At 49.5% G+C, this 23,320-nt stretch overlaps 1 protein-coding gene across 1 annotated transcript in view; it reads right to left on the bottom strand.

Moving 5' to 3' along the window:
* Positions 1-20,974, bottom strand: part of LOC144167063 (uncharacterized) — a 50,038-nt gene extending 29,064 nt beyond the window's left edge. The window contains exon 1 of the mRNA XM_077696454.1: positions 20,753-20,974. Within this exon, the coding sequence (XP_077552580.1) occupies positions 20,753-20,869 (117 nt within the window). The 5' untranslated portion in view covers positions 20,870-20,974. The remainder of the gene's footprint in view (positions 1-20,752) is intronic.
* Positions 20,975-23,320: the final 2,346 nt, after the last annotated feature.

Raw genomic sequence — 23,320 nt, 5'->3', positions numbered from 1 at the left:
AGTCTCGAACTGGGTCTTCCTGCACAGTGAGCGTGCTTGTACCCGTGTTTTTCAGAAAGCCGACGTTTTCCTCGGGCACTCTCCCCGCAATATCGGGTACCCCTTCGTCTAGAGGGTTCGGCCCCGGCGTCGTGATGGCATCCACAACCGGGATGTTATCTCCATCCTCAAGCTCCGCATCACCTGTAGGATCGTCGTCCTTCCAGGTCTGAAGTGGTGCGCTTTCGCACAATTCTTTAGGTATTTCCTCCTTGCGGATCTCGGATGAATCCGCCTCTTCCCCTCCGGAGCTATCCTGGCATTCCTTTGCCTTCTCACGGTTAGTACTTTGGCCACTATTCTCATCTTTCGAATTTTTATCATTGAGTTCATCTTTCCGATGGAACTCATTCCGCACAATCTCTGTGCTCCTATCCATGTACTGAGACGCGGCAGCCACAGCTGCCTCTCCAGCCGACTCATCGTGGTGCGGCTCCTCAATAAGTGGCTCTTCCACCTCCACGGGTGGCGGCTCTTCTGGGGCAGTTAAAGTTATCGGGTCGTCGGGATCCCTGACTCCGTCGATGTTGCCGAGGATGAGGTCATACATGGACCTCTCCATGCAAAGGGCGGTTACGCTTCCCGTATAGTAGGGAGTCTCCACCTCGATCTGAGCTACCGGCAACTCTCGCATTGAGCCATCCATAAAGAACACTGGGTTTGTTTCCCCAGTGCACTCCTGCTCTCGGACTAAGTCCGTTCGCACAATAACTGTGCTGGTGCCGGTGGAGCGCAAAACGGTAATGGTTTTGCCTGACAATTTTCCCTCAGCCACCGGCACTGTCTTCGAACCGAATGCCGTAATGGCACCCACGACGTGAATTTTCTTGCCCCTTTTCAGCTCCTCAGAGCTATCAGTAGCATCGTGCTGCTTAGGTGCCCTGAGGGGTGCGCATTTGCGCAAATCCTGGCGCCTTTCATCGTTCCTGCTCCTGCATGTCGCAGCCTTATGTCCAGCCCGCCCGCACTTAAAACATCTGGAAGCACTATTTCTCTTAAAGCTGCTCCAGCAGTCCTTGGCAATGTGCCCTAACTTGTTACAAGAGTAACATTTCAGCGGGGGTTTTTGGCTGGCCCTACTTCGGTCCGCTACCGCGTTTCCGAAATTTACCTTAACTTTTTCAAGGTTTGTACTAAGACACCGGTGCCTATTATCTCCTCTCATGCTCCGATCTGCTGATGAGCAGTCAAGCTTCAAACGTTGAGCATCAACATTTGCTCCTGTTAGCTCCTCTTTTCTTGCTTTCTCCTCTCGCTCCAACCGAAGTTGTCTCTGAAATTCTTTCTCTCTTTTCCTCTCGGCTTCTGTTCGTGCTGCCTGTCTTGCTCTCTTAACTTTCTCGTTTTCTTCCTTTTCTTTCTGCGCGACCCATTTTCGTAATTCGGCCCCTGACAGGCCCAGCTGACAGCCCAACGCTACGATTTTCTCTAAATCCATGATTGCAAATATATCGCAATCTAGCCACAATACTCTAGCCTCTAGCTAGGTATATCTACACAGAGCAAGTGAACAAGAGCACCCGCTTATAAAGGTAGTAGCAACCTATGCCAAAAAAAAGTTCCAGGCTCTTTCTCCTCCCTACCGCTCACATCAGAAGTCCTGTCGCGGACGCCAGAAATTGTCACCCGTTTCCTTAGATTTGGGTGCACTGTCAGAAGATATGGGGAGTCGACTCAAGAGAGCCAACAAACCCCACCGAATCTACAGGGCACAGGTGACAAAGGGGGTGGCCGTCTGATGTGCGGCTTTCGCCGACTAGAGCGGCAAGAATGAGCAAGAGCCTTGAACGAAAAACAGCACAAAGACTTATATTTAAACAGGCAAGTTACAAACACAAGCACGAGATAACAGATCGATAATGACAGACAACTTAGATGGAATTCAAATGCAAGAAACAGTCCAATTCGACAAAATGATACAAACAGGAGCGTTAACAAATGAATATTACGAATCGGAGCAGTTAACTAAAAAGAAACGAACAGTTCGATGCATATGAGAGACAGAGTCCCAGCATATTCACCGACCGGGCCGGACGATGCACCGCTGTCGGAGGCGAGTCGGCTACCTGGGAAGCGTGGCTTCGCTGTAGGCCAGGCCGTCCGAGACGATCACGGTCATTCGAGGCCCGGGAGTACGTTGGAGTCCTCCAGGGCGCGGGTCGCCGATGGTGTGATGTACGAACTGACAGGTGCAGTTGTCAATCACGACGTCCAAACGTAGCTGGTTTGCTTAGGCGCGGCTCCTCCTTTTATAACCGTGCCGGCGCGGAGAAGGAGAGCACATACATAGCGCGCCCGCCGCCGTCAGCGAATAACTTCACTCTTCTCCCTTCTAGAATGATCGACGCTCTTAAGCACTGGCAAGGCCACGCGCACCTCCTCGAAAGTACTGGAAGCTTCGACGAAACCGGAGCGGCGGGGGTTTTATTTTTGTTGTTTTCTTGCCGGCGAGCCGGCGGGTGATCGTGTTACCGCCTCTTCGTTCGAGAAACTTCCATATTGTCTAGGGGCGAATGGAACCGAACTGAATGAATCGAACGACTGTAACAAGAATTAGGCGCTGTACAATAAAAATGAAAAATCTATAAGGTACTTTTAGACGTCGTACGCTCGAGTTTGTGACATACACTAACACTGTCTCCTCGCTCAAACTGACCTACACCTAGCATTTACTACTTTTCACGCTCAAATTGTAAGCACCAGAAGCGCAGAGAGCGTTTGTCTCTCCTGGGACACGGCGATTAAAAAACCTTGTTGCTAGTATTTCTCTTTTCGATGACCTTTCATGCTCTTCAAGCGTAGATCGAAAATGCAGCAGCTGCGTTCGGAAACGCTCCGTGGGGCACAAAATATAGCTATCGTTCCGCACATAATAGAATACAAACGTACATGTGTCTGTAACTTTTTTATAATTCTTTTTATGAATCATGCGCTCCGCTCACGGCTGCAAAAGCTGACGGAAAGAACGGGGCGGGACCTTTACGCTTTGCGCCATGCCGACTGGTCGCACAAAACAGAACGCCCCTGCCACCGCGCGTTCGCGGCGACCACATGTCTTGGTAAAGTCAATAGTCTATGACATTAAACACCGGAGCGCATGTCGCTCACTACATGCAGAGTGGTGTAGCGACGGGCCGGCGCACTCCCACAGTTTGTAACTTTAGTGGACGCACCCGCTGAGAGCTCTTAATAAACGGTTGTCTTCTGCGGTTGTTGCGTCTCAATATCTGGAAGCGATTGCACAGAAGACCTTTGCAGACCGAGCGCTTTTTCACAAGCAACCACAAAAGAAACGAATATTTTAAACGTTTCTTTTTTCCCAAATTGCGTGATACAAACCATGCTTCTTCACGCGCTGATGTTAAACAATGCCATGACAGAACTACGGCCGCATGCAATTCCTCGATCCAGCCCTGTTTGTTTCAGAGTCTGTGTCCGCTAAATGTACAAATTGTGAGAGTGCATCAGACTTTCACCACAGCGCTTGTGTGTACGGATTGGCACGCGCTCCCGTGTTTACTGACATAGACCTTTCGTCTCAACGTATGGGAGTCTAAAATATGTGAGCGAATGACTAAATATACGCCTCAAAATTTGTTAGAGTGACCACGTAGATGTGTCCTGAACGGAGGTTGGTTTATATGGTAATTGATTGATTGATTTTAGGGTTTACCGCAACGACGCAGCACAGGCGATGAGGTGCGCCGTAGTGGAAGGCTCGGGAATAATTTTTATCACCTGGGGATCTTTAAAGTGCGCTGAAATCTCGTACACACGGGCGTTTTTGCTTTTCGCCTATATCAGAAAAGCGTCCGCCGCGGCCGGGAATCGAACCGCTACTTTGTGCTCAGTGGTTTATGTTGCCTAACTGGCCGCTCGTTCACGCCAATTTCGAGCTTGGAAGTGGTGCCGTGATGCCATGCTACGAACGTAGTTCAACAAAAACGTTATTTTTTTTTTTTTGGGGGGGGGGGGGATGGGCAGTTAGTGAATACAATTTGTAGACCATGGTGGTTAAAATACCGCGCACAAAAAACAGCAATACTGTGCCGGGATTTCTACCCGCGACTTTGAGTGAGGGCAAGGCTTCAGTCCAATAATGAGTGAGTCCACCGGGTAGGCCAACTGAACAGTTCCTGAATAACAGTTCTTGAGTAAGGCTCCATGAAACCCCCACTACTGCTGATATCCAGATGCAGCAGGTTTGGGGAAAAAAGCGATTGCAACCGTGTTTCCGGCTGCGACAGAAATTTCGCCCTGCGGAAATAGTGTTTGCCGCACTTCTGTTTTAGGCGTTACGCTAAAAACATTGGAATGTGTTGATTTTTTATTACCTAAAAACCTTCCGTAGATCATCTTCGGCTCTTAACAGAGGTTCTATTTTCTACATGCCTTGCTGGTTTCACGCGAATATGCAGTGTGCAACTTCTGGAAATGAATTGTCGACAAAGCAAACAGCCGAAACGGATCGTTACAACAACATCAACGAACATTTATTAAAAGGGATGGCTCCAGGCCAAATGGGGAAGAGAAGGGAGGGGAGATGAAGACCTCAATAGTGTCCCAACATGGAGGCGTCCAGAACGAACCGCCAAAGTGCGGATAAAGTCTGTTTGATGCGGCCCTTCGGACGGATCCAGTCCTCGTAAGCGGAATACCAAAAACACAAAATACAAAAACGGATCGTTTGAACGCTAGTGCTGAGATGTGTGAGTTTCGTGGACTTCGCCATGCTGATTACACTCAAGGAACCAACAGAGCAAAGCCGCATTTATTACAGCGCGAATGTTATCAGTGCGCACTTTTGACTTCTCTATAAATTCACGACGAACGTTAGGCCAATCGGCATTGTCAGCGTCTTCGTCAGAGAGCCAGTCACACCACGGGGACTTATGATCGGCCTATGGTTCGTGTCTCCGTCGTGTGAGAAGGCCGTCAGCGAACTCGGAAGTCGTCTTCACCGTCGTTTTGTTCGTGTCAGCCTATAGCCAACGCGCCATGACGAGAAGTGTGTTAATAGAGTAAAAAAGACATAAACGAACACGATTGCAGTATGCGTGCTGCAGGAAGCGCTAATTAACCAAAGCTGCCGCCGCGACGCGTTGAGACTGAGCAGACGACGCCTCTCTTCGCCGGAACTGCAAGAGAAATCCGTCCAATAGCAAGAATTCTGTTTCGTAATGCGCACAGAAGAAACGATGACGTACATGCTTCAAGATGGCGTAGCCCAAAAACACGTTGGAAAGGGTGCAAAAGTGTGAACAAAATTTGAAACCAAAGTGTGAACTTTCCGCTGAACGCAAAAATGTTATACTTGGCGCAGGTGACGTTGATTGCGCTCATTTATTTATTGTGCTCAAAGCGCCTTTCACGACCCTTTTAATTTCATTACCCGTATATCACTCTTACTTTTCATAGTTGTCGTTTTTGTTGCTTCAAATGTGTGATGAACTGTGTAATTTGATCATCCTGCTTGGGTTTTACTGCTTAACCGCAGCTCTCAGATGCCCTTTCTCGTTTACTCGGTGCTATGCCTAAAGTATCACCACCTTGGCGCAGGCGAACATCTATGCGCTTTGGTATTCACCAACGCTTAAACAAGGCGTTTTTGGTTTTTGTGCCGGAGAAAGGGGAAGCGCGGGTAGGATTATCCCAAACGTTACGCTTGAAGGTTTAACGACGTTAACATTGCTTGGAATGTCGTCTGCTCCAAGTTAGTCCTGTCCTCAGTTAGGAATAACAGCGGCGCTAAGAAACACACGCTGAGTGCTATCGGACAATACGTCCAACTGTATTTTACAAGGATGCAGTTAGACGCCCATCGCACTGAGTGTTCCGCGGGTCTTTGCGCGAAGGAAAGAGGATGGGAGCCAAAAGGGTTGCGAAAAAAAGAATGGGCAAAACACCGCTGATTATGCGCTTCGCAAGATCAGGAAAACAAAGAAGCGGTTTTAGCAAAGTGTGTAAATGCAATACCACCACTCACGTTCTCCTGAAGTGGGAAAATAAAAAGAAGTAAAAAATAACGTACGCACATAGTTACTTCGATGGCTCGTTCCCTCTCTTGGAAAAAAAGCTCCGGTAGGTTAACCCTAATAAATGTAAGTGCGATGTCCCTCGTTTTACTCTACATTACGACCGAAGCTTCGACTTTAGTCGTGAAGCGTTGTTGCTTTACGTTGTGGCTTTGCCTGTAAATTCATCCGCTCAGGAAAGTGTTCCTTCGTACTTCTGATTCTGTATGTGCAATCGTCGGCAGCCTTTGCCAATGGTAGTACCCTTTAAGGTGCTCAACAATCTTATACTTGCATGGACAGTTTTCTTCTCTAAGAACATGGCTTCCTGCATGATTCACTTGCGGTGAAATCATTTGCAGACCACCCGTATACCCTACTTGAATTCGTCCTTCAACACCCGCCGTTTATTTATAGTGTAATATTCTTGCTACAGGAAAATATGTAAAAGTGGTAAATGTTAAACAAAGGCAAATCGGCCACATTAAAATACGTTTTACAGAGTTCCACATGGTTCCGTTATATATAGGGGATCATTAGGTACGTCGTATGCACGACTTCAATGGATAAGACCAACACAAAATACCACTCCACGATTCTGCTCAAGTAAGCAAATGCCTTCTTCAGTGCCGAATATTGGTTTAGTTGTTTGGCATTCAACAGCGTGCAACATGTGGTTACTTCGATTAAAGGACCTGGTCAATCGGTCGGCAGCATATCAATTGTAGTAAAAGATTGTCAGAGCTCCATCAAGCTGACAACTGACAGGTTTCAACATAGCGGCAGCACACGTAGCTCTGCATCATCGTACAGACTTTTTTTAGTGTTGTTGTGCTTGGCGCCACTGCTGATTTTTATGAACGGTAAACGTTGAAGATTTTTTGGAGCAATTTGAGGGGTAAGGAACAACACTCAGCGTTTTCGATCTATCTGTAGAAGAGGCCACCCACTGAAATGCACAGGACACAACACACGCAGAAAATGTGGCTTCTTTGGACGCCAACGGTCCCATCACCACATAGTCGCTTCCTCGTCTGCCCGCCCTGGGGGTACACAGCAAAAATGCCACCAGCAGCAGCACCACCACCCTTGATAACGGGAACAAGAGGCAAAGTAAGCTTCGCTTTAAAATTCGTACGTTAACAGAGCACGAGCAAAGTTTGCCAGAACCCTGAAGAACGCTTTCATGCGCAGAAAATTATATTTCTTATTCAAGGGTGGTCAACAGCCATTTATGAGTCCGGTTGAAATGTCTGACGAACTCGCTGTGCACTCGTAACACATTACGTAAAGAGCTGAAAGCGGCAGCCGGTACGACCTGGATATAAAAGGTACCAGCAGGGACAAAAATAGAGAACTAGTAGAGCGGCATATTTTAGATGCGGAGCATCTCTTGCTCGGGGCTGTGTCACTCTCTCCCTGGTCGTCCGCCGTCCGCACTCTACTGCGCATGCGCGTCTCTTAAGCCCCGTCAGCGTTTGGCCTGACGTCAGCGCACTTCACTATAAAAAGAAATAGTTAAGCGGCGCCCGGCTTCGATCTCACGACTTTCTGGCCTCAACGTAAGGTACGTGGTGCTCTTCCCACTCCGCTACAAACCAAGACGAGAGCATGTGCTACGAACGAGCCTTAAGTCTTTCACTCAATCAAAATACGTCAAGAGGCTATAATACAAAGAAGGCACGCGAAGATTAACGTCAACGGAAATGACGAACCGAAAACTAATGGCAACTTCAGTCGACCCAATGGCTGCTTCGCATACTACTCAGGGTTCCCCTACGGGAAGATGGTGCAATTTTTTTACGGGACATTAAAGGCCAACTCCAAGCAGCGTTAAGAAATTCCTCGGATACCATGGACGAGCTTTGCTTCAAATCACCTCGAACTAGGTTCGAGTTATTGCGCCCATTAAACCTACAACAAAGTGTTTGTTAGTTCTATTCCGCCCATTCGGGCGGCAAAGGAAGTATTCTTGTACTTGTTGGTTCGAAAAATTTTAGTCTTATTTTAAGACACCTAGCGGTACTCTTGAACTCCGACCTAACAATTCGATATGTTCCTGCAACAGAAGGAATGACGGGCAATACTTTCGCAGGTAACCCGCAACATGAAGTAAATATACTAATGCCTTTCTGGCAGCATGGACCCTATATCGTTGGCTCAATGAAGCTGATGTCGCAGCGCCTCCAGACGGACAGCATCGGGCTCACGGAATTCGGCCCTACACTCGAGCAGTACCGAACAAAACTTCTTTAAAGGAAACGCTCGTGGTTTCACAGCCAGAAAAAACCGTGGCAACCGCTTTGTGAACAAATTCAAGAAAGCGTGCACAGAAGTTCGGATTTAACAATAAGCGGCAGGTTTAACTAGGTCAAGTCGCCGTGAGTTATGATAGACGAGCTGTAATTTGTGGAACAATTCCCTGCCGTCTCACTCTCAAGTCCGTGTCACTTGAGTAACATTCAAAACGCCAAAGTCGGTTAGAAGGAGTTTACCAATAAAAACCACTTCTATGGTACACAAATGTGGGTGCATTCGAACAGATTTATTGTCAAGCTTGTGCCTTCTTTCACACATAAATTCCCAATGCACATAAAATTTTGATACTTTTGTTACGAATAACGACCACTTGAAAAACTTTCAACTTTCAAAGAGCGCCGTATTATTGTCTCGCCTATTTAGGTCTTCCTTGACACTATCTGTTGTTCACTCACCTGCAGCAATGGGTGGTTTGCTGCATAAACGCTGGCGTTTTGTCTATTCTTGACAATGGCTGTACTGCTGCCCACGACAAAACGTTCGTAACCATATTGCCATAATATTCTCTCATTATCGAAGTGGTCTATCCAGCTCATGAACCCTAAAACAGGATGCTCCGCTCAGCGTCGCACACGCTACGTTGCTCCAGCTCGTAAACTAGGGAAACGGCCCCTCATAAGCCGGCGGGTACTCTCCTCACCAGGTTATAATTGAGCGCAGATACATATGGCAAGGGCGTTCATGTTAATTTTCCGTTCCATAACTATGTCTGCCTGTTGGGGACATGCTCCGCTGGCCATGGTGAGCAAATCAACAGGAATCAACAGAACCAAAGGGCGCGTAGTTTGGAAGTGGCCACATTTGTTTCCGTGAACAAAAATGAATAGACCTTTCAACGCTAGTGCTGGCCTTGAACTCGGCATTTTTAACTGTTAAAGGGGCCCTGAAAGGCGTTTTGAGCACACTAAATGAACTAGCGCAATCGTTAGATTGGGTCGTCAACGTCATCTGTGCCAAGTATTACTCTTTTACGCGCAGCGGAAAGCTCACACTTTTGTTGCAAAGTTTGTCGCTTTTTTCTCACCCTTTCCTTCGTGTTTTTGGACGCCGCCATCTTCACATGTCTACATCATCGATTCCCAGATGTTCGTCATGAGCTAGACATCCTGCTATTGGGCGGCTTTTTCACGCACTTCCGGCAAAGAGATGAGTCGTCTGCTCAGCGTCGGCTCGCCGGCTGATCTGCCGGCGGAGTGCCGGAGTGCTTGGGCATTTTACGACAAACGAAACAAGTGTAAACAAACGTTTAACCGTTCGTATTAAATGCAGCACGGCCATAACACGACATGAATATTCCCTTACCTGAGTACGTTCCGTAAAGAAAGCGTTGAAGCCCCGTGGCACTTCTTTCGTGCAATCGCAGAGAACGCCCTGAGCCGAATGCCCGGTGTTGTGTTCGTGCCCAGCGGAAGTGCATTCCGTTTCGGCGCTTTCCGACAGCGCGCCAGTCGGCGCCTCTCGACCAGTCGGCGCCTCTCGACCCCGCGCCCTTTCCCTCGCCGACGCCGCCCCCGACCAACACCCTCTGCGCCGACTCCGCGGTGCGATGGACAAGGCGAGAGAGACGCTTTGGGACCTTGCTGCAGAGCAGTCGCTAAAAAGCCGCGTCCTTCTTGAAGGGAATAAACCCTATTTCAAGTGTGCCCGTGCGTCAGCTTGTCACTGACCGCGCGGACATAACAGTGGCGACGAGGAAGTGTTTGTGCGACCCACGTTGAAAGGCAGTGCTACGCAATGGCTACGCACGCATCAGGACGATTACCTGAGTTCAACGGCACCTCCTGGGGATCATGGTTTGGACGCCTTCAATTCTACTTTGAGGCCAACAACATCGTGGACCCCAGCAAGAAGAAGGCACACCTGCTCACGCTGTGTGGGGAGGAGACGTACGACACCGTCTGCTCCTTAGTTCAGCCAAGCACACCAGCAGCAGTGGACTACGACCACATCGTTGCGGCACTGCAGAAGCACTACGACCCAAGGCCATCGGAAGTGTACAGCCGGGCCCGTTTTCAACGAAGGGACCAGATGGAGGGAGAAGCGGTCAGCGCCTACGTTGCGGCGCTGAAAAAACTGGCCGCCGATTGCAACTTCGGAACGCTGCCCACCACAACGGTAGCTACCGAACACCCAGTCGCCACGCCACCTGCGAACCCTACCATGCTACCACTGGACATTATGCTCCGTGACCGATTTGTGTGCGGACTGCGGGACGACTTCCTACAACAGCGCCTGTTTGCTGAGACCGACTTGACGTTCGCAAAGGCTTACGACATCGCCATTCGAGCGGAGAGTACCGGCAAGCAGCAGCGTGACATCCGGAAGCCGACCGAGCCGGCATACCTCACAAATCACCAGCTCCAACCCCCCCAGGCAAGTGGCAAAAAACCACCTAAGACGCAGCGCTGCTGGCGCTGTGACGAGCAGCACAGCCCGCAGTCATGCAAGCTTCAAGGCGCAACGTGCCATTTTTGCAAGAAACGAGGTCACATTAAGAAGGCATGCATAACAAAGAAGAAACAGTCGAGGGCACCCCCTGAACGGCACAAGCACGTGAACGCCTCAGAGGCCATAACGCAGGAGGAGACGCACGGTAGTCTACCAGCATCACCGGCGTTGTACGACCTAAACACCGTGCTCAACCTACGCACGCAACCGAAGATCATGATCGACGTCACCGTGCATCAACAGCCGATCCACTTCGAGGTGGATTCCGGAGCAGCATGTACGCTCATTAGCGAACAGACGTACCACCAGACCTGGCGTCAGCATGCACCCATCTTGCTCGACGACGACACGCACCTGAGAACGTAGTCAGGGCAGGCCTTGCCACTACTGGGAAGTGCCAACGTTGACGTTTCCTTCAACGGCACAACCTGTCAGCTACCACTACTTATCGTGCGAGGGGCCGGATCTAGCCCCTTGGGTCGAAATTGGTTCGACGCTCTTGGGATAACGATCGGAGGTATCAACCAGGCTACCGAGGACAATATTCCCGAGCGACAGGATTTCGTGGAGCGACTTCAAAAGAAGTACGAAACGGTCTTCGCTAAGGATATTCCCGGTCACAACGGACCTCTCATCAACCTGGAGCTACATCAGAACGCCAGCCCCAAATTTCTCAAAGCCAGGCCAGTACCCTTTGCCCTGCACTCGGCGTACGACGAAGAGCTTCGCAAGCTCGAGCAGCAGGATGTCATTGAGCCGACGCAGCACTCAGACTGGGCCACACCACTTGTCGGAGTCAGAAAAAAAGACGGAACTCTACGTCTTTGTGGAGACTACAGGAGCACCGTCAACCTGGCAACGAAGGCTTCTGCTTACCCACTACCAACGCCACAGGAGGTTTTCAGCACACTCCGTGGAGGCCGAATTTTCAGCACGCTGGACCTGACCCAGGCGTACCAACAGCTGAAGGTGAGCGAAGAAACGTCTGAATTGCTCACTATAAACACTACAAGGGGCCTCTACAGGGTTAAACGACTTCCGTTTGGAGTGGCAGCAGCCCCAGCAATATTCCATAAGTACATGGAGTCCACGCTTGTTGGAATTGAAGGAGTGTGCGTTTACCTGGATGATGTGATCATTAGCGGCTCATCAAGTGAAGAACACGCAGCACGCCTAGAGCTTGTACTTGACAGGCTAGCCAGCGCCAACTTGCGCTTAAGCATCGAGAAATGCTGTTTTGCAGTACCCGAGGTAAAGTTCTTGGGGCACCTGATCAGTGCTGAAGGCATTCATCCAACTGATGACAAGGTGCGTGCTATCAGTAAGGCACCAGCACCAACCAACAAGCAGGAGCTGCAGTCCTTTCTTGGGCTCATTACGTTCTACGATCGATTCCTAGAGCAGCGAGCGACTGTGGCTAACGACCTGTACCACCTGTTACAAAATGATGTCCAATGGAGCTGGTCGCAACGCCACCAGAAGGCATTCGACGCGCTGAAGGACCTGCTCCGGCGGCGCGTAGTCCTCAGGCACTACGATGAAACGAAGCCCCTGCTTCTCGCCTGCGACGCATCGCCCTACGGTGTGGGCGCAGTGCTCTCACAAGCCGACGATCAAGGCAGGGAAGCACCGATTGCTTTCGCTTCCCGCACCCTTTCAGCGGCAGAGCGCAACTACTCGCAACTGGATCGAGAAGGGCTCGCAATCGTGTATGCAGCCATACACTTTCACCAGTACATTGCTGGCAGACACGTGGTCATCATTACAGATCACCGACCTCTTTTGGGTATTTTGGGCCCCCAGAAACAAATACCCCATACGCTGTCCCCCCATATGACACGGTGGTGCATAAAAATGTCCGCGTACGACTACGAGCTCGTGCACCGCCCAGGAAAAAGACACCAGAACGCGGATGCATTCAGTCGTCTGCCGCTCGGCGAAACAAGTGAGGATCCCCCACAAGTGGGCTGCGTGCTGATGTTTGAAGCTCTGCCTAACCCACCGCTAACGGCCGACACAGTCGCCGTAGCGACGCAAGAGGACCCGACGTTGTCGCAACTGAGTGAGGCACTGCACCAAGGCCGCGTGCAGAAACTGACCGGAGAAAACTTCAACGTCTTTAAGAAAAGAGCAACGGAATTGAGTCTCCATCGCGGCTGCGTGACACTCGGGTCACGAGTCGTTATCCCGCACGCACTACGCGAGCAAGCCATGACGCTCATTCATGCTGGGCATCGAGGAATAGTAGCCATGAAAAGGTGCGCTCGCAGCTATATGTGGTGGCCAGGAATTGACTACGACATCGAAACAGCTGCGCAAACGTGTCAAGCTTGCCAGGGAAACCAACAAGCCCCACCGAGAGCCCCCATTCCTGATTGGGAGAAGCCAACAACGCCATGGCACACCCTGCACGTTGACTTTGCAGGCCCAATCGAAGGAACGGCATTTCTAGTTGTGGTGGATGCCTACACAAAATGGCTAGAAGTTGTACAAATGAGTAGGCCAACATCTGCGGCAGTCATCGACGCCCTGCGCGCGTTGTTTGCAACGTTCGGACTACCTCAGAAGATAGTATCGGACAACGGCACGGCATTTGTGTCGGCAGAGATCAGGCGGTTCTACAAAGACAACGGCATCACCGCTGTGACATCCGCCCCGTACCACCCAGCAACGAACGGCCAAGCCGAACGCTACGTGGCCGAACTCAAGAGGGCACTTTCCAAGGACGAGACAAGGTCATTACAGCGACGCTTGGCCCGCTTCCTTTTCAAGCAGCACACAACAGTGCAAAATAGCACAGGCCAGACCCCTTCGAGGCTAATGTTTTCGCGGGAAATGAGGACGCCTCTCACGGCCGTACGACCAGAGCCATCGTCAAAGGCGGCACAGGATTTCCGCGACCCACCGCGCAGCCGGTGGATACAAAAGGGAAAACGGGTGCTCGCCCGCCAGTTTCACCACAAGCCGGAATGGGTCCCAGCGACCGTAAAAAAACGAATTGGCCTGCGGTCGTGGCTCGTCGAGATTTCCGGGACGACAACTCGGCGGCACCTCAATCAGCTCCGCCAGCTTAGGCCGTCTCCAAGCAAACCAGCCCCTTCTGAAGGAAGTTGTGAGTCACCACCCGTCAACAGGGCATGGCATCTCACTATGGAGAGCGCCGGGGCGACGCCGACAACCACATGCGCAGACGGCCAGCTCCCGTCTGCATTGCAACCCCAGGCCGTCGACCTACGCAAATCCTCACGGCAGCGACACCCCCCTGACCGCTACCAGGCGCTCTTCTAAGGGGGGAAGAAGTGTTGTGTTCGTGCCCAGCGGAAGTGCATTCCGTTTCGGCGCTTTCCGACAGCGCGCCAGTCGGCGCCTCTCGACCAGTCGGCGCCTCTCGACCCCGCGCCCTTTCCCTCGCCGACGCCGCCCCCGACCAACACCCTCTGCGCCGACTCCGCGGTGCGATGGACAAGGCGAGAGAGACGCTTTGGGACCTTGCTGCAGAGCAGTCGCTAAAAAGCCGCGTCCTTCTTGAAGGGAATAAACCCTATTTCAAGTGTGCCCGTGCGTCAGCTTGTCACTGACCGCGCGGACATAACACCCGGGTTTGACGCATACATTTTATTCTACTCCAAAACAATCCAGAGATGGGTTTCGAACGAACACAACGTCACAACATGCGTTGCAAATCTGAACCGCGATTGAAAGACGATGGGTTGCCTCCTCCTGCCCGTCGTAACTTCGGCACTCACCTCGCGCGCGGTTTGCGGGGACGAACAGCAAGTCACTTAACTCCGGCGCACAAGCCGAGATGGCTTTTAGCCACGCACACTGCACATACCCCATGCGAAGTTGAGTCGTACGTCGCTCGAGAAAGATAACCCAGACCATGGGAAGCACTATCCACCCGCAGAAGCCCAACGTCGCATTGCATCGCGAAACAAAGACGTCCACAACACACACACACCATCGCCTGCTGTAATGTCAAACGCATCTCGCACTTCCCAATGGGAGTGGGTGGTACGCCTGCAGTGCCCACATGTCGCGAGGTGGGGCCCCGAGCTGAACCGGAAACACGCAACTGTAACTGAGTTCTACAGTGGTTTGTGCCTTGTTGTCAAGGCAACCGATGTTTGAGATTCTCAAAGAAGTGGCGCTCGCGCCAGCGCTAGAAAGCTCAGAGCCGCGGTGGAGCATGCTTTGCCAACGTTGCCGCTCTCCACCACGCGTCGCCCCAAGCTGAACTGGTCACATGATTGAAGGGTTTTGTGCACGGGTTCTGTATCGATTTAAAATGTCTTTTTCACATGCCGCCGGCAGGAATTACGACCGCCGCAAAATAAGACCGGGCACCAGCGGGGCCACATCTGATACGGCACTTTTTGGATAAACAGTGTCGGTGCATCAAAGGGAACGAGCGCACGATCTTCCCCGTACGGCTGCGAGTTCGCCGCCGATAAAAAGTCACGTGGCACCGATAGCAACTGCACCAACGAACACCGCGAAAGGGCAAGGCCAGGCCGCCGCACACATGCGGCCAGGTTTTTTGTTCGGTTTTCCAGCCTTGAGCGAAGTGCGGGATTCATGGTGTCAACAAAGCTTGCCCGTAGCAGACGACGTAGCAGCGCAATAGCGGAAGTACGTCACGGCTGCGGAGCGCAGCATCATGGGAGGCAAAGCTCGCGCGCCGTCAACAGCGGAGAGTAAGTCGAAAGGAGGAGGAAACGCGGAGCGACGATAATGCGTGGTTTTTGATTTACGATTTCTCAGCTAATACTCATCGCTTTAACAAAATTCTTGCGGGAGGAGATTGCAAATACATTGCTTTATTTGGGTACATGTACATCCATGCATCGGCGGAAGGTATTTCAGGACCCCTTTAAAATGTTATAAAATTAGAGCGCCACTGAGACAACGACAATAGATAGACGACTGAACAAGCGCTCACTTTCAACTTCTTTTAGATGCAAAGCATCTTTTGCTCGGAGCTATGTCCGTTGTCCATTGTCTATTGGCATCTGCACCTCTCCTCCTTATCCTCTCTTCACGCCACCTGTGCGATAATGCGCTTCTCAGACCGTCTTCCTCTCCACGCCAGCTGCGCCTAGCGCTACTCCCTCCCTCCCCCTTTCCACGCCAGCTGTGCGATAGCGCGCTGCTCCCTTCATCCTCCTCTCCACGCCAGCGCTAAATATAACCGCGTACACGCGCCGCTGCCACAGTTGCTTCGTTGGATGAGTATCGCTCCTGCGTTCACGCGATGTGGGTAACCAACGCATGTGAAAATAAAGGGAACTCCGCGATACTTCGCATCACCTCAGGGTTCCCCTCGGGAAGATGGTATAACTTTTTTTTATCTTAAGCATCGTATCCTAAAAATACAGGTGTAATCTCTTGAAATACTGTGAAAGCAAAAGTACAGAAAGAATTTTACTCAGCTTCGCACTAAGTGGGCGAACACTGGGCAAACAGCGATGCTTGCGGCCGCACCTAGCTTATTTTCGGTTTTATTAGGTTTATGCAATGTTATGCTTCAAGAACCGGGCAATGCTTCTGCGTGGTGCCGTCCTTAACCCTCCAAAGAGGAATGGACACTTCGTCTTTAAAGCATTTACACCCGCTCTGGTGGCTCAGTGGCTAAGGCATTGTGCTGCTGATCACAAGGGTGCGGGTTCTATTCCCGGCCGCAGCGGCTGCTTTTCTGATGGAGATGAAAAGCAAAACGCCCGTGTGTACGAGATTTCGGCGCACAATAAAGATCCGAAGGGGGTCAAAATTAACCCGGAGCCATCTACTACTACGGCGCGCCTTATCGCTTGCGTTGCGTCGGCGCGTTGAACCGTACGATCAATCAATCACAGTATTTGCAATGTACGCGTGCCCAAGTTTTGCGGTGAAGCTCAAAGACAAGCGTACGGTGCAGAGGGACGCGCGGTGGCTCAAATTTTTTTAACTCATTTGGTGGCTACTGCTCAGCTTGTGTGGTCTGGAATGTGGTACGTTAATTAAGTAGTCTGTTACTGTTGCCACTCCATCCCCTTTTGGGATCTTTTATATTGGCAGTAAGTCTTCTATTTACACCCTAGAAAGTGCACCTCTCGTCGCAACAAGCCACCCCGTGACGCATTTCCAAAGCCGTGATGTACCAGTTGTATCGTGCCTGCCCACGAAGCTTTCCAAAGTCGTGCTTAAACCACTTGTATCGCTCCTACAACAGGAGGCGACACGAGTACCAGCCAAGCGCCGGCGAGGCACAGCGATGGTGAAGCGTTGCCGGGGCGCGCGGTGATGTCATCGCTCGGCAAGGTTTAGCTGGGCACCATGCACTAAAGCATCGCTGTTGAAACAGTAACATAGCTAAATTCCACTTGCGTCTAACAAAAAAGTGAATTCACTGGTACGTAGAGGCACAGACGTGTTGCTGACGCATTCGTTGCCTTGTTTCTTACTATCAGACGCTTCTAAGAGCACCCTGGCCACTGTATTCTTGCTCCTGCCGAGAATTTCTATCTGCTCAAAACCAAAAGGTCTGCATTTGGTCTGGAAAGATCTGGAAGGCCGGCACTGTTTACAACGCGCAGGAAAATTACGCGCACGTAATATTGCAGCGAAGCGTGCATTGACGTTGTTTATTTATGATTTGGTTTTGCTGCTCGGCTACGCCGGGCTGCGTTGTCGGTGTTATCTGCTGGCCAAAAGAAGCGCGTGTTCTATTCTTTATTTTTTATGCCGCATCTTTTATCGCCTTTGGTAGAAACAGTGTTTTGAACTAACGTCTCCCAGCCTAGAATATTCTTCTTTGATCTGCAGTGTTATAAATGTCATTCGACGGTTGGAAAAACACTCGCGCCTAAAGACAAACGCCCGCAGACCGGATGCCGCGGTATTCGATTCGCCGACACTCGCCTGCACACATCACTTTGTTGACTGCTGCTTCACCACCTCTGTATTGTTTGAGTTGTTACGGGAGCACAAGTTCGCTCCAATACACTTGGTTTACCTTCGAGTCAACTGCATCGTTTTTGGCTACGCGAAAATATCGTTTAATGTAGAGTTGCGCTCGCGTGCCCTGTCATTCACGCATTTGCCCGTCTGGACATTGAGGCGTCCCCTCCTGAAAGCGCCATTTCATACACTATTTTGACGCCTCACGGCAACCAACGCTCGGTATGCTTTTTTTCGCGGTTGTTTCAGGTTCTGTGGAGCGGGAAACAGAACTGACACTTCGCACCCTTCTGCCACCTGTTTCAGGATGTGCGTAACCCAATGCATATAAGACAGAACAACTGGTTTCACCTCAGGCTGTTCCAGCTGCATTTGATGAACTTGTCTTTCGGGTATCCGCAGCAACACCAACGAAGACAGAGATCGGGTAACCGACACACAGAAGTATCTTAATCTGAGTGTAAAAGCTCTCCGGAACAGCTAGTACGAACGAATTCTTCAGTGCGGATTCGGGAACCTCAGACGCTATGGCCTTTTCTAGCGTTTTTAAAAAGGCAGATCCATAAGGCCGAAGCTGTTTCCGGGTACGCGGGCAATCAATAAAATATTGTGTTCGGATTAAAACCCAAAATTATTGTCTAAAAACTGCCCGGTGTCACGACCAGGATAGTCGTGCGTAAATTCGGGACCCTTCTCGTGGTTGCAGGGTTGTAACAAAAACAACGTCTCTTCCTCTTGTCGCTGTATTAGTCGCGCTGTAGTTTTATCGCCACTATGCACCAAACTGTCCAAAAGTGTTTTTTTACTGTCGTGAAAAGTTTTCTCGAAGGCGTGTACTTAATGAGGCCATTCGCTAGTTCATTCGAAAAATTGCATCATTGTAATCATAGGCGCACCACTTTTAACGCACACTTCACACAAATTAGCTAAATAATTAGGAAGAAATTGAAATTGGTCATCCGACTCACTAGCTCCTTTCCCGCAACAGAACCCATTATGTCATATGCCCAGTTGTGCGATTGGTTGAGGCCGGCAAATGCAAACGCAAATTAGGCAGGGCTTATAAGCTTGCTAAACGAGCTATTGCGCCCTAAATGTAATGCATATTCAGTTTACAGCAATAGGAATCGGGGGAGGGGGGGGTTGTTACACAGTGGAAGTTACAAAAATACACGTACACATACAAGTGCGGATGCGCACTACTGTAGGTACTGGGCACACTAAGCTTAGTTTAGCTGCACAGCAGTCTGCCGCTTTGAATTGTGTTGCGCGACACTGGCCTATTGGCGACAGCGACGCTGTCTTACGTGACCATCTGTTTGTGAGGCAGACCCCATGTTTCACGAAACGGTTACTGTCTACGGTAACAACAAAAGGCAGGTGCAAATAGGGTCGAACAACGGTCCGCGGCTGAGTATGGGAGCGCCATCTGGGGGGACTGACGGCAAGCAATATTGTAGAGCCTAGTGATGCACTGGAAGTTCTTTTCTATACCCGCCCTTCAATACCCGAATTCACAGTAGACGCAATGAAAACAAATCATTTGGCAACACAATCAAAACGTTGACCTAAATTTATTGATTTCTCGGTGAAAACGGCATCTTTTGCGGCCGGTTAAGCGCTTGGGACACTGTAGAGTACGAAATGTTTTTAATAAAACAAACTTGTATTTTACCAGCATGGCCTCCCTTAGGCGTTCTGCACGTGGCGTTTCATAGCACACCTATAAATATGGCACTAGTCAAATATGGCCGTCAATGCAACATTTGTGGCCATCGGAGTGACCACACATGAAGGAAGCACAATAATGCAGCCAAGCGTATGAACAGACAGACAGCCTATTCCCCCATCATCACCGACACACGCGATACATGGTGGCAACGACGAGCAGTGACGCAACATGTAGGTAACAGATCGAATCTAATGTACACTGCCAAACTGTAGCACAGCGCTAAGAATAGCATCTCAAGGAGAAAGAGGAACAATCCATATAGAAAGCAGGGTGATATAAAAACATCCCAGGGGTTGAACTGGAATTAATTGCTTTCATATTCAGAGCCCGTAACAAGCGCCAAGTTTCCCTTGTCCTTTTTTGGATTGTGGGTTTCCTAGGAGCAGAGATCTGCTATAAATTGTAGTCATGAAATACTGCTTCATATACTTTTGAATGCGGGCTAGGAAGGAATGGAACGCGTCTTACAGGGTGTCTTTCCATGTTGGGCTCCCAGTATATCCTGGTGACCCACTGCTTTTCCAGGATAAGCCTAATCTGCCAAATCTACAGCTTGTATTCGGCCGCGATTTTCATGCATCGAAAGTGCGGGTAGCCGTTCGCGATAATACCGAAATATTGCTTTCGCCTCTAAAGGGAAAAATGGATATCGTCGCGGTGGCAACGTAGCCACGCCAAACTTAGGTGTCGCCATTTTGTGTTTGGAAACTTCTCTTGCCTAAATCTCAGTTTACCTACACAGCTCGCGTTGAATATGACAATAAGAACTTCCTAAGGACATGTAGTTACCGTGCGTTTCTTAACGCACTGTTTCGTAAGGGGGCCCTTCATTTAGGAGCCTGTTTGCATGCTGGTACAACTATTTTTTGTATGAATCGTCCAATAATTGCAGCTCACTCTGGTGTGCTACATTCTCAGGTTTTTTTTCCTGAATAGTGAGGTTTTTCGGTTAAGGGTAGTAAACTTGAGGGCAAGGTTGAAAATTTCGGTTGTGGAACCTAGATTCCTCGGCCAGATAAAGTTTGCCTCCGTGCAACGTGGGCATGGCTCAGTACTATATTTTGACATTGCGTGAGAACTCTTGCGTTGAAATTTCAATGCGCAACCAAAAAGACTAATGGGTATACTGACGTGCAATATTTCTGCTTTCTATGCAATCATGTAGTAGGGTTCCGCAACCACAGAGGCTAGCTGTACAAGTGAGTACTCTTACCCCCATGAATATTTCACGTTTTTTTGAAACGTTCTTACTTAGCCTTACCTTGAATCCATCGACAGGTACGTGGAAGTAATCAGGAACTGGAATAACCCGAGGCGTTTTCACGCAGAAAGAGAGCCAGGGTATTACATAGCAAATCGCGTGAACAAAGAAGATCATGCTTCAAGAGATACCTCGGTGGCCGTTTACAACCTAAACAGAGTGCATACAGAGCTGTACAGCTGTACGGATGTGAAGTGTAAGTAGCTCTTCAAATCCTGTAAGCTACGTAGTGCAGATGTGAAAACCTTGTGACCAATACTAAAAAAAGAACCTGTGACTTTGACCGCTTCCACAACGCGTGACCTAAATAAATTGCCAACGTACTTATTTTAACAGCCTTTTTCCTCGCATATAGCAAGAACACATTACCGCCAATTTCCTCTGACAGTGCGGATATGTCACTTTTGCTTCTGTACACGTGTGAGCTTGATAAACTGAGGATAGCCAAGCATTTTTATGGAATCGATATTTTTCGAATACGGGCACACGTTTCAGGAAACGCGAAGCTACCCATTTATGTTCTAAAATATTGTGGTACTTCTTCAGCTGTTTCAGCTTTCTGTTGTCTTTTAGCAGTCACTGGGATGTCGAACAATGGTTACTTGCGCTGGAAAAATAATTATTTGTCCAGGTAGATGTAATAATACCTAAGACTATCAAGTTTACATATATTCCATATTTCATTCTTGTTGCTATAGAAAAAGATTAATGCAGCTGCTATTATTTGGGCTCCTTTGACACAATTTCTTTGTACGACTGCGTGTGTATCTCACCGTTCGGGAGTAAATTTAATATTGTAGGATACCCCTCATTGGCAATCATTAACAAAAAGTTTAAGTAGGTATATGATGGCAGGTACGGAGAATGCTAATGATACTATGTTGTAATTCAGTGTCACAAAATATATCATTCTAGTACCCATGCGATAAAAGCATTTGTGATACTTTATTATCAGCTTCTCCGACAGATAACTCATGGCTGTTTAATAAGTTAGAAGAACCATTTCAGGTAAATAGACCCATGCCAAGCATGAAAATGTTCTCTACGGATGAATAGTGTTGCTAGATTCCAAGTGATGTTACTGTTCTTTAGAACACTTACATTTTTTAAGGCTGGCAGAAATTTTGTACGAATATGTTATCACAATCTGCTACGACTGCGGAAGTCACGGTAAATCAGAACTCTCCATAAAATTTTGAGTGCTGCCCGTTTGAATAAAGTTTCAGACAGTTCAGCTTACTGCCACCGGCAAGGAGCTTAGGCTGAAGCAGTTGTTCAAAACCACCGCGGTTTATTCCCCACTCGCAACAATTGATGCTTGTTGGTTGAAGACCAGCGCCATGGACGGCCTTCGAAGACCAGGAGGTCCTTCCCGAGTGTTGGGTGCGCGCGCTTACGAGCGGCGATGTCTGCCCTTGGAGGTGGTCTCCGCTGCTTTCGTGAGGAACTGCGCGTAAAGACAGGTGCCGTTCACAGGGGTTCCCACTAAAACGCATAAATACACTGCCCTCGCCGTCGCCAAGATTAGGTAGCGCCAGCCGGCCCTCTCTCTTTCATTTTCGCCTTGCTATGGAAGGTAATGTGCCGCCATGTTTCGTTTCCAGCGTTTCTACCGCCGACTACGTGACGGCGCAATCACGACCAGTTGGTTTACACATTGAGTGAAGGTGCGCTCCTACTTTGATTCCCAGGCAATGTCTAAGTGCCGGTCCATAGAGCTTTAGTACTCCGCATAGTGAACGTCACATGGGGGCGTTATTCTTTCTTGTCACTGTCGACAGCTAAATAGCAGAATAGGCAGAATCTGAGCTAGTTGGATCATACTTGAATTAATACTTGTCAGCCTAAATTTAACTGTGTGAGCAGACAATGACAAGAAACGACGAACAAGCGCTGACACTACCAACTGAATTTTATTACGCGTCTCCTTGTGCATTTATAGCCTGTAGCCACGTGGCCCCGGAACAACATTCCGCAGAAAAAGTTTTTGTTTATCGGTTAGCGAAACCGACGCAGTACTGGTACAATCGTCGACGCCCTCTTCAATTTCCATAGCTTCGATGATCTCACGCGCCAGCCTATCGTTGTTTTTATGCATTGTAATGGCACCATTGAAGTCATCTTCACACTTAGGGCAATCTCGGAGTTGCGTGGCCAAATGTCCTGACGGGACACTTTTTGTTGACGCCTTGGCCTTGTGTTCGAACTCGGTCATTGATACAACGGCCGGTCTGGCCAATGTAGCTTTTTCCGCACGATAACGGTAGCCTGTACACAACCCCCTGCATACATGCTGCGTACTAGGTACGGTGGTTGGTTGTGCACTGGCTCGCTATCATTGTCTGGTTGAAGGGGCGGCACATGGCATACGCTTTGTTTCGGGCTGAGCACACAACCGTCACCCCTTCTGTGGCCGCTATCTTCTTAATGTTGTGTGTTACTTCATGCAGATAGGGCACAACCGTAAGCTTGCTCATGTCGACGGCCTGTCTCGGACTTTCGGGGACTTCTCCTTTTTTGTTTTTAAGCAGTGACTCGCAGATCTACACCAGGACAGCATTTGGGGAG

Source organism: Haemaphysalis longicornis, unplaced genomic scaffold (genome assembly GCF_048455015.1).
Source record: "Haemaphysalis longicornis isolate Haplotype H1 unplaced genomic scaffold, Haemaphysalis longicornis Haplotype H1 scaffold_2, whole genome shotgun sequence".
In the NCBI taxonomy this organism is placed as follows: Eukaryota; Metazoa; Arthropoda; class Arachnida; order Ixodida; family Ixodidae; genus Haemaphysalis; species Haemaphysalis longicornis.
Note: the sequence above shows the minus strand (reverse complement) of the source record. Positions and strands in the feature narration are given on the sequence as shown.